This window comes from Stegostoma tigrinum, chromosome 31 (assembly GCF_030684315.1).
Source record: "Stegostoma tigrinum isolate sSteTig4 chromosome 31, sSteTig4.hap1, whole genome shotgun sequence".
In the NCBI taxonomy this organism is placed as follows: domain Eukaryota; kingdom Metazoa; phylum Chordata; class Chondrichthyes; order Orectolobiformes; family Stegostomatidae; genus Stegostoma; species Stegostoma tigrinum.
The window spans coordinates 30,687,493-30,699,706 of record NC_081384.1 but is presented as its reverse complement, the minus strand read 5'-3'; the positions used below and the strand labels follow the sequence as shown (position 1 = coordinate 30,699,706).

The 12,214-nt window shown below is 39.0% G+C and overlaps 1 protein-coding gene across 1 annotated transcript in view; it reads left to right on the top strand.

The window, feature by feature from the left end:
• The window catches only part of LOC125466314 (progranulin), a 73,158-nt gene extending 61,444 nt beyond the window's left edge, over nucleotides 1-11,714 (top strand). Inside the window, exons 12-14 of the mRNA XM_059638640.1 lie at nucleotides 919-1,161; nucleotides 5,859-6,074; nucleotides 9,628-11,714. Coding sequence (XP_059494623.1) covers nucleotides 919-1,161; nucleotides 5,859-6,074; nucleotides 9,628-9,762 — 594 coding nt within the window. The 3' untranslated portion in view covers nucleotides 9,763-11,714. The remainder of the gene's footprint in view (nucleotides 1-918; nucleotides 1,162-5,858; nucleotides 6,075-9,627) is intronic.
• Nucleotides 11,715-12,214: the final 500 nt, after the last annotated feature.

Sequence of the window (12,214 nt, the reverse complement as noted above, 5' to 3'; positions counted from 1 at the left end):
CCAGTTTGTATTTTTTGTTCTCATTCATGGGAAATGGGTGTTGCTGGATGGGCAAGAATGTATTGCCCATCCCTGGTTGCTCTTGAGAAGTTGTTGGAGAGTTTCCACTTTGAACTGCTGTAGTCTATGTGCTGTTAAGGTGTTGCAGGATTTTGATCCATTTCTGCACCTCCTATTCTCTGGTCTCTGTAAATAAAATTAGAAAATTAGATGGATTTTTGTGTTCCAAACTGGAAGTTTCATACGCTTGTCTCTTAACAAGTGTAATTCCTGTGAAATAACAAGGTGTAGAGTTGGATGAACACAGCAGGCCAAGCAACATCAGAGGAGCATCAGACGTTTCAGGCCTAGACCCTTCTTCCTGTGAGCCTGTTTTGGGATTGAACTTTTGAAATGAAGTGGATATAGCTTTTTGGGAGTGCATTTTGGAAACATTTGTATGTAAAGGGAGCAGGAGTTTGGAATCCTTTCCACAAGGGATTGTTAATGCTGAATGAATTTAAGTTGGAGATTGCAAATTTTTGTATACATAAGGTACTGAAGGTAATATGTCAAAAGTAGGATCTGGAACTGTGTCACAGATCTGCCATGAACTTATTGAAAACTGAAGTGCTTAAAGACATCTGAACCTATGCCTATAAAAACTATTGCTGAACTCACTATGTTGTCCATTCCCCTAAACAGTGTAACTTGATTATTGTGTGAAATTTCTTTTCTGAACAGCATGCTCTTATACAGTTACATTTATACAGTCATACATGCTCTTATATCCTCCAGTTCTACTAATGAGGATGAGCATTGTGCATAGAACCCTTCTGTTGATAGAAACATCTAGAATTAGATTTCCACTAATCAACTTCAGTAGTGGAGGAATGGGAAGTTGTTTAGAATAGTTTCTGTTTTTTCTCCTCCCATTAGGCAGTTTGCTGTGAAGACAAAATACACTGCTGTCCTAATGGCTACAGTTGTGATATTGAGCATGGACAGTGCGTGATACATGCTGTATCTCTCCCTTGGATCACCAATGAAGCAGCTAACATGAAATTTCTGGAGAAGACCAAAGCATTAGATACCAAGTGTGATGACACTATGAGCTGTCCCGCAGGCAATACCTGCTGTAAACAGCGCTCAGGAGCCTGGGGTTGCTGTCCTCTGACTCTGGTAAGTTCTCCCTTTGTTTCTATGAGAATTTTCAGATTGAAAAATTGTTGGAATTAAAAATCATCAAATTTTCTTTCTGCAGCAGGCACAGAACACAAACAACAGTATTCCATTTTAGCTTTACAATAGATTTTGCCCAATATTTTTTGCTATTTGGTAAGGTAACTACTATTTCATACTTTACTATCGTTCTAAAGAAGCACCATTACTGATCCGAAACATTTTCGAACAGATGCTGCCTGATTTATTAAGCATTTATTTCAGCTTTCCTCCAGCTGTATTGTTTTACTTTTGTATGTGAAACTTTTATCAGGTTTTTGAAACAGTATCTGCATGACCTTTTTTTGAGGCCTTCAAAATTGGTACAATCGAAGGGAGAAAATCTGACAGACTAGTTGGAAATGTTTTAAAAATCACCTTGTGGAATTGAACCACATTGTGAAAATAGCTCTATATTTGGTGTTGGGACATATAAGTATCACACTGGAACTGGTAAATGTAATCAGAATATGGGACGAGGAAGCTGCAGGAAATTGGCAAGTCATTATTAGAATCACCAGCTCCCCTTTTAATGGTACCAATCTGTACTTGTGGAATGATGCAACGTGGGAAAAAGATGAGAATAAGTCTTGAAAAGCTGGATTTTTTTTTGAAAAAAATCGAAAGTTGGATGTCATTGTGCTAAACTGTACCTTAAAATATTTAATTCCTTGTTTTAATTATTTAAAGTTGGACTTAAACAAAATTGTTACCCAGTAGTGCAAACAATAATCATTTATAATTTTGATGCACATGAACTTGTGTGATTGAGCCATTTATAAAGTACTAAGCATGAAAGTTAGGAATGAGTGCTGGGATGTCTGACTTTGCCATGGTGGCTGTGATCCTTTATAATTTGAAATGCCAATATGTCTATTGTCCTAGCACTCAGATCAATGTTAGCAGACAGACCTTGGCATAAGTTTTTTGTTTTACTGAATATTTACAGAGTATGATTTTGGGAAATATTAGATCCCAGCCCCTAATTTTCAAGATTAAAGGGTTAAAGGTAGGCAATTTTCTGATGTGTTCCCCAGGCTGGTGACAGTCAAGAGTTTCCCCTACAACAGCCAGGTCATTGACAGTTGAGTTGGAGTCTTCATTTCTGAACTGTAGATACAATGGTGGTTCCCCCATTGTGGTTGACTGGTTGTCTGTCAGCTCTATCTGACCTATTTTCTGTGATTCTGCCCTCAACCCTTTGCCTCTCACCCTCAACAATAAGGTCCTATTTGTCTTCACTTTCTTCTTCACTAATCTCTTCATTCAAAGGATTTTCCTCTGATTTTTCTGCTACCTCCGGGAGCAAAACACCACTAAACACACATTCCCTTCCTCTCCACTGTCAGTATTCCATGGGGACCGTTTCCTCTACGAAACCCTGATTCACTCCTCCAGTGCTTGTAACATTTCCTCACTGCACACCCACACAAACAAAACCTTCTCATGCATTCACAGAAAATGTCATGTTTGTCTTTTCACCACTTTGCAGGTGAAGTGGCATTTTACATCTACTACTTGCAGTATAGTCTACTGTATTTGCTGTTCACAAAGTGATCTCCTTTGCAATTGCGAGACCAAATGCAGACTCTGAGATTGCTTTGCAGAACATTTCCATTCTGTCCATTCGAATGATCCTCATCTTCTAGTTCTGGTTATTTCAATAAACCATCTTGCACCAATACTGACATTTTCATGCTAGGTCTGCTACAGTGTTCCTATGAAACTCAATGCAACTTGGAGGAACAATCGTTACCTCACTTAGGCACCTGACAGTCTCTAGGACTTAACATTGAGTTTAATGATTGCAGAGCGTGACCACTATGCTCTGTTTTAATTATAACTCCCACCCTACCTTCAACCATGTCTTGTTTGTGCCTGAGACTTTGCTGTCAACAGAGCAAACCCATTTTTTGTTTCTTCTCGCACTTAACATTTACACTTATTTTTGCATCTCTGTTCTCCTTCAGCACCATTATCACTCTCTTTATCTTTTGCTCTGGGTACTTACACTATCCACTCGACTCGTTCGTCCTTCCCCACTGTCAGCAGCATAACAAACACTGTTTTCCATCTGCTTTCAGTTATGAAGAAGTCATGTCAGATCCAAAATGTCAGTTGTCTCTCTACAAATGCTGCCAGACCTGCTTTGTTTCCCCAGCATTTTCTCTTTGTTTTCCATTTCCCCCAGCTGCAGTGTATTGCTTTGTGTGAAATAATGGTGGCCTCAGGTTGGTCTGCAGTAGTTTGGCTGATTGCCGCCAGGACAGTTTTATTGGATGGGGAATTATTGTCCAATATTTGAATTTTTCCTGATGGGTTTATACTGACTTCTTCTGGAAATGAATATGTATGGATTCTGGCTGAATGCTGGATTGTTGAATATTCTGGCAGCATTCAAAGTTCATGCCTGACTGTTGTCCTCCCATATTTTGGTCGAGTGGCCACTAAAGGAGGACTTGAAACTATGTATTTGTGCAGCAGGCATTCTACCCTGATGAGTGACGACAAGTACAGATTGACATTTTTTCAAATAAACTGTGTATCATCACTTGGATTAAACCAGTAACTAAAAAGCTGGTTATTATTAATGTTTTGCACAAGAATGTGAATTTCCCCTCTGCTTTTCATCAATGCTGTCTGTTGAATCTTACCAGGTGCTCTTGTTAATGTTCAGTGGCATTGTAAACCATTTCATATGTTCTATTCTATGAAGTTTTTGTTAGTTTGCTTCGTGTAGGCAGTCAGTACTGCATTACATTGCACCAGAGTGTGTTTTGCCTGTGCTAGGGGATTACATCTATTGGAAAAATAGCTTCCTTTTGATTTCAGAAGACTGCTGCTTATGGGCCTGTAGTTCTTTTATTGCAGATTGTATACATCGTTCAAATACTGGTTTTATTTTGAGCATCAAATGAAAAAAAGATATCAAACCTCCTCTTCCTCAATTCACTCAACTTCTCCCTTTCCTGTGTTCTGGTTTTCTCTCTCTCCTGTCTATCCTCTACTCCCTACATTTGGTCTCTTCTACCTGGCTTCCTCCTGTTAGCCTGCACCCCAACCTTCAATTTTCTGTCTTGAAGACATTGACTGGTGTTGGTGTGTGATTCCACAAGTGGCGCATGCACTTCAGTACTTCATCTACCTGGAACACTTCCGTTTCCAAACGTCCTAGCATATGGATGACATTAGAACCAAGAAGATTGCTAATGTCTGTCTTATAGCTATACATGCATGTGCTTTCCGTGAGGATCAAGCAAATATCAGAGTGTGGAAGATAGTCATGATGTTACTGAATCTCCAACTTAGGCTTATAGCAAATGTGGAATAAATTTGGTAAATTGTTAGTCCAAATAATTATAGAACTTCTGAACTGACTCCAATAGTAGGGACCAATAATTCTGTACTTCTATTCTAGATGTGCAATACAGGTGTTTTGCTTGTAGTTTAAGTGCTGATCTACAGAATAAGATATGGAAGGCAATGGGGAGTGGTCAGTTCAGAACCTTGCATTTAGAACAGCATTTCATGCAGTGATGAATAAAATCTATTAGTCCTTTACACAACTCTTTCAGTGTATAAAGTTGAATATTTATTTATTTAAATTTATAAAACCATCAATTTGAATTCATTTTGTTAAAACTGAAAATATTTTATTTTGCATTTCCTCCTGTCCTGCTCCTCCTCATGACCCTGTAATTAAGTTACAAGTGAAAATGTTTTTCCCCAAGTGTTGTCTGTCTTCACGCTGTATTTGTTAGAGTATTAATTTAACTAGGAACTTAAACTAGGAAAATTTATTTCTTTTGACTATGTCACTAATGTAAAGATCACAAACCTCGACTGATTAATATCCACCAAACTCCCTTTCTGTTCACTAGTGTTTTATTTGCTATTGACTTTTTAAACTTAATTTTAAAGTTGATTGGTTTAATTGTCATTATGAACAAATAATCAACTCATTTTCCTTTCTCAAACTGCCACTGATGGACTGTTAGCTGGGCAAATGTTGGTATTTTTTGTGCAGATTCCTGGATAGCAAGTCTGACAAATGGCAGTTAAAGCTATGAAACCCTCAAGTGCTGGCTGTCAATTTATAGCTACTTCTAATGATTGATTCCAATGCGCTGTGCTTAATGTATTTGTGGTGGATCTGAGGGATTTTCTCACTCAGATGGATGGTTGTTCAGTAAACAAAAATAGTGATGACCTATATTGATGTCGTCTCATAAGTGGCATCATAAATTTTATCAACATAGTAAATACATCACAAAATAGAATTACAGGTGAAATGGAATTGCTTGGGTTTAGTGAAGGTCGCAGTTCAAACATCCTTTTACTCGGGAGTTAATATAATGTCCATAGAAGCAAATAAAATGGCTATGAATGCAAGTTTCAATTCCAGTAAACCACTGCAGTGAACCTCTGCATGTTTTGCAAGGTTCTATAATTGGTTTGTCCATTTTCTAATCAAGACAATAAGTAGCACGACCTTTTGTTTGTAGTTGTAGTTTTAATAGCTCCTCCCCATTTAATGTTATAAATTTTAGATTTGAATTGTCTTGAGATCAGGTTTTTGCAAACAACTGCATGCTTCAAAAAGAAGGGACTTCCAAGGTATTGAGATGGTACTAAAGATTTCCTTGTAATTCCAATAGGCTGTGTGCTGTGAAGATCATGAGCACTGCTGTCCACATGGCTACACTTGTAATGTGAAGGCTGGAACCTGTGAAAAGCAAAACCTTTCTGTCCCTTGGATGGTCAAACATTCGCCCCTCTCTGATGTTAAATGTGATGACACGTTCCGCTGCCGGTCTCCAGCCACGTGCTGTAAGATTTCTTCAGGGGGCTGGGCTTGCTGTCCATATGAAGAAGTAAGTGTTTCAGAAATTGTACTCTGCTCTCTCAATGGATTGATTTTGCCATCTCAGCACTGCACAGTAATGACCTGACGGCTCCAGATTCAATGATGAATTCACTAGTCTGAGCTAGAATGACGAGAAAGCTGATCAGTTGAAGTTGAGTCCTTCAGATGCACAGAAGAGAACTATAGATTTCCAATGCTTAATTACTACCTAGTCACCTTGAAACAGTAGAAAACTCATTTCTGATAACTTCCAAGCGAGATTAGTTTTGCAAGATGATATGAAGCCTAGTACTAACATTCAGAGATGTCTTCCTTGAAGGCGGAAAGAATGTGGGGCAGGGGTAAACTGGAGCCCAGTTAGATTATATGAAGCTGTGGTGGCATAGGTGTGTTTCAGCAAGATCAAATATCTTTTTAGGTACAGTGCACGGGACATTATCTTTTGCAGATTATTTATACATTTCCGTCTTTAGTTGCTTTAGGTGGCTTGCTTTGGTATCAGCTCATTGGTGCCTCAGTGCTGGCAGTTAGTGTTGAATGCCAGATCACAAATCTTGTAACTATATATCACAAGATTCTTCTGATCCTTTGTAATTTCCCTAGCCTCAAACCTACTTTGTGTAGATTGCCTTTCTGTGTAATATCACAATGTAATAGCCTGAGTTTAAACAAATTCACTTTTTCATAATTAAACCCGGCAAGCAAATGTTGGTTTGAGATGGTTGATTGTAGAGTTCCTTAGTTGAGTTTATAAGTCAGATTTTTCACTGATTAGAGTGGAAATCTCTCACATCTAGTTTCTAAGTTCTGTTTCACAGGCTATTAATTTTAGCTGGAAATATCTTCGAGGGAGGAAAACTCCTTTCTTCAAATTTTTCTCAGACAGTGAAAGTGTAAATGTTTAGGAGGAAATGTTTAGCTTATTGAAATGTTGTGTAGGAATGGAGTTTGCCCATCAGCCCCTCAGCATGTTACGAGGTGAGTTTCGAGATTTTTTTTTCCAGAATAGTTGCTGTCTGTTGAAGATATTGCAACAAACTGGACTGTACTCCATCATAGGTGCAAAAGTGTGCTGAACAGCAGAGGCGTCAAACCCAGGTCCTCTGACGGGTCTAGGCCCGAAACGTCAGCGTTTGTGCTCCTGAGATGCTGCTTGGCCTGCTGTGTTCATCCAGCTTTATACTTTGTTATCCTCCAAAGTTGAGTTGTTCAGATTAGCAAACCCTACTTATATTCAGGATTAAATTGCACTCCTCAAATTTAAACAGATATATGTTTTTAAGCCCAAATTCATTTGCAACATGTCCAAAATCATTTCCAACACAGAGCAAAGTTGCTGGTTATCAGGCAGAAAACAGTACATGGGCTGGGGTATTACAATCAGCACCTTCACCTCAAGATAGCTGGAGGTGAGACATAAAATCGACCTTCCCACAACTTATAAAAATTGTGCTGTCTTCTAAACATAAATCTGAGTCTTCAGACATAGAAATGTTAATGTCAATGGGACGAGCAAATTCCACAATACTTTGTCCCAAACATATAAAAGGAAACTTATGAGATAGATCAACTTTACTCACTTGCAGAATGGAAGTTTAGCTGACTCCTGTCAGTTTAAACACTTGGGGCATAATGTTCCCCCAATTGCAGGTGGCAGGAAGGAAAAATAGGTGGTTGGAGTTGGCTCTGTTGAGATCCTTGCCATGTCACCAATTATGGATCTGGGTGAGAAGGTAATTTTTTATTTGATCTTGGGATCAGGGTGTTGCTAGTATTGCCTATAACTAATTGACCTGGAGAAGGTAATGGGAGCTGCTTCCTTGACTAACACTTATCTTTGGTGGGTAGGCAACGCTCTAACATTGACATAGTTCAAAATCATGATGGTGTGTGGCTTGGACACGGTCTTACAATTTGATGGTGTTTCCATGCTTCTGCGGCTATCCTCTTCCTAGGAGATGGGAATCACAATTGATAGGTGCTGTTGGAGGAAACTTGGTGAGCTAATTCAGTGCATCTCCTACATGCTACGCGTTGCTGCCCCTATTGTTAGTGGTGAGGGGGAGCAAATGTTGAAGGTGTTGGTTGAAGTTCCAATCAATTGGCTGCTTTGCCCTAGATGATGTTGAGCATCTCAAGCATTATAAGAACTGCACTCATCCAGGCAAGTGGATAGTATTCTCTAACACCCCCAACTTTTGCAGTGTGGAGAGCCGACAGGCACTGGGTTATGGTTAGGTAAGTTACTCGCTGCAGAATTCTTAGCCTCTGACCTGCTCTTGTAGCCATGTGTTTACATGACTGGTCCAGGTCAGTTTCTGGTCAATGAAAATCCCAAGGATGTTGATTGTGAGGGATTCAGCAATGGTAATGCCATTGAACATTGAGGGGCCACATTTAGGGTTGATGTTGTCCAGTACTTGCTGCATTTCAGCACGCTGTGCTTCAGTTTCCGAGTTGGCACGAATAGTGCTGGATATTGTGGTCTCATCAGCAAGATTCCCACTCCTGCTTATATGATAGAAGGAAGGTCATTGTTGAAAAAGCTGGTGATAGTTGGATCGAGGACACTATTTAAACATTAGTGATGTCATTGTGCTAAGATGATTGAACTCTAGCAATCAAAACCATCTTCCTTTACCTTAGGTATGACTACAACCAGACCCTACCTCAGTTCCCAATGACATCTGTTTTACTAAGGATGATCTTTTCTAATCAGCCTGTTTAGAAATGATATTAGCCCCCTCTGGAGCAGGTGGGACTTGAACTCACGCCTCCTGGCAGGGACACTGTTACTGTACCACAGAGTCCTACTCTTGTTAGAGGCCAAGTCCACTGGAGACTTTTGGAACTTGCCACCAATTGAGGCCCTCAAGTAATCAATTAATGGCCACTTAAGGCTTCAACTCACTACCTCCCCATTTATGTATGTTCCCGGCAGGTGAGAATGATGGTTAGTTCCCTACTGGGTAACCAAGGCAATCTACTTGATGTCGGCAATCTGGAGCAATTCAAAACATGGATAATTTGCAAGGGCATGGCCTCTGAAAGCCACCCCTCTATTTTTGCCTCAGACCCCTCTGCCTGAGACGAGAAGACAAACATATCCTTACTTTCACTGTGCTGGATCCCCTGAGTAGGTCTTTAGTACTCAGACCTTAGCAGCCAGTTCTGCTGACCCAGGCCACCAGTATTGAGGCCCTCTATAGTTACCAAAGTTCAACCAAATTGCCCTTCATGAGCTGATTAGTGAGTATTGAGGTGAGACGTCTCAACAGTGGGCCACCTAACACTCCTGCACCCCCCCCGCCCCGAAACTTAGTCACAATCATGTAAAATGGTGCCAGTAGTTTAATCACTTTTCCAGCATGTACTTTATGCATTTAGCCTTCAACAAGTGGTTATTTTTGTACGCATAAGGCAGCTTGGCCTAGACAAGAAACAGTACTTCAAAAATGGATAAAAATCCCTTTGAACATACCGCTCATTCTTGCACTGTGACCTGATTTTATATTGTTCTTGATTAATCTTGTAACATTAAAATTTTCATTACTTTTTAGGCTACCTGTTGTGAAGATCAGCTGCACTGTTGTCCAAAAGGATACACCTGTAATGCAAAAGCGTGTACACTGCGGCCTCAGCTGAAGTGGGACCTGTTTTTCCCAAAGAAGGAAAAGGCCTTCAGTATCCTGTGATGTGCTTGTGCCTTTAACCTACTTGAGCTGTGTAATGCACCAAAGCAAAACGCTACAGTGTGAAAGCTTGGGAATTATACGAAAGGAAATTGAGTTACTTTTGTATGATAAATCCTCTGAGCCAAGTCTAAAGAAAATTCTCAAAATAGCAAAGAACAGTTCTGAGGCAGAAAAATTTGGATTTTTACAGTCCCTTTAATATTTTTCTTAAAAGATTTTAATTTTTACTATAAAATAGTTTTTGGGAACTGTTTCTGTAAACTGTATTGTTTCTGTTTTTATGTGTTACATGGATGTTGAAGGTAAAATTGCACCAAGTTGAAGCCCAGCTGCTTGATTCTCTTACAGATTGGTAACTTGGGGGTTAATTTAGCCATTTCATCATGGATAAATAAAATAAGCAAAGAGTCCACCTGATCAATTTGTAACCTGATTTGAGATTTGTTTTATTCAAACACGCTTATTGAAATTGGTGGCTGTCTATTATTGCAAAACATTCAGGTCAGTCCGTAATTCTGCTGTGAGCATTTTATTCAATGTGCACTGAGTATGTTTCTCAGGGTATTACTCTTAACTGTTAACTCAATAGGAGCATTTGAAATTATGGTGAATGCAGCACAGTGCACCCAGGAGTTTGGGACAGGAGAGGAAATAGTTTCTTCTCTCTCCTTGGTTCCCTGGGTTATTGGACATGCCCTGCCAGATAGACCTGATGTGCCCTTGTCTTCCCCACACTCCCAAACCATTTTCCTTTATCTGTGGATGTAGCTGTTGGATTTGTATGATTTGTATACATTCAGCTGCCACTATCTAGATGTGTCATCCTATGGCTCACACAGTGATCTGGTCTCTTTCCTGGCACATCTGAGTAGCACTCCTCTGTACTAAACTCCGATTTCAATACAGTAACGCTTTCTTATCAAAATAAGGCAACAAATACATTTTAGAACCTCCCTTAAAATGATACCATCTTTGAGATAGCTAACATTTTAAAATGTTTTAAGTACTAATTCAAAAATTATTTGATTTAAGCAAATTTTTAACATGCTTAACTATTTTCATTAGGAATTGTAGATTGTCTCACATTACTAACTTGAATTCAATTGTTGTACATCTATTCTTTTGTTGATTATACTGGAATCTTATTTCAGTCCAGTGATTTTTAAATATGAGGGAGGCAAAAGATTTGCCAGTTTTTTTTTTAAGGGCATTGGTTGCTTGCAGAATTAACAACTGACAGCTTCAATGAGGTGATGGTAGTCATGGTGATGATTAATATAGGCAAGCAGTCCGTGAGCTGTCTTTTCAAACTTCTTGCTTTGTTTACTGGAATGGTTTCTGATATTGTGTAGTACGTTACATTCACTTGTAATAGATTGATTTATTTGTAATTTCCTATTATCATGAATGTACGGATTTAAAAGTCTAGTCTTGCACAATTGTGCTTATTTCTGGGTAAGGTCATACTTTTGAAACAGTAATGGAATAACCATCTTATGATTCATTTCTCATTGTTCTTTCTGAACATTTCTGATGGAGCTTTTGCGAGAAATAGAGGATTTCTTGAGCAAATATTTGAGCAATTTTTGATGATGCTCGATTACAAATTGATTTCCCACTACGATATAAATTTCTGGTAACCCATGCATTTATATAATCAACTTAAGAGATTTGGTTTTGTTTGAAATCCATGCATTAACTGCACGTTTTATGCACACCATTGTTCCAGACTGGATCACCAATGAAACCAATTTGTGTGTTATCCTTTCATCGAAACTTTCAAACATTGCACTTTGTTTGCTAATTGAATCATTGAAAGGATGGCACCACACTATTGCTTTGACATCACTGGAAACGGAATTCTTGCAGCTAAATGATGTAAATCAAATCGCTTATACTGTGCAGTTATCCTTTCTTGAATGTTTGCTATAAATAAAAGAAATTGAAATATTCTTGTTTGTTTAGACAAACTTAGCACTCCAAACATACTGGTTTCTTCTGTTCCACAACACATCAGGATTAAAATGGCTTGATTGTTCTGGTGAAGCCATGACAGTGGACATAAAGGATCATCCTGCCAATAGATCAGAATATATTATTTCATTACTATAGAGACCACAGTACTAGTTCCTCCTAAACTTTGCTTTTGTCTTGCACCAAAAGACATTGCTTTGGTTTTTAATGAGCACTTTGTATCTATATTCACAACAGAGAGGATGATGTACATATGGAAATCAGGGGAGGACACTGTGATACACTTGAACAAATTAACATTGAGAGGGAAGAGTTATTAGTGGTTTTAGTAGGCTTGAAAATGGATGAACCTCCTGGTCCATTTGGGATGTATCCAAGCCCGCTGTGGGAGGCAAGAGAGGAGATTGCTCTGACAGTAATTTTCATATCTTCTCTGGCTACAGTAAGGGTGCCAAAGGATTGGAACACATTATTCAAT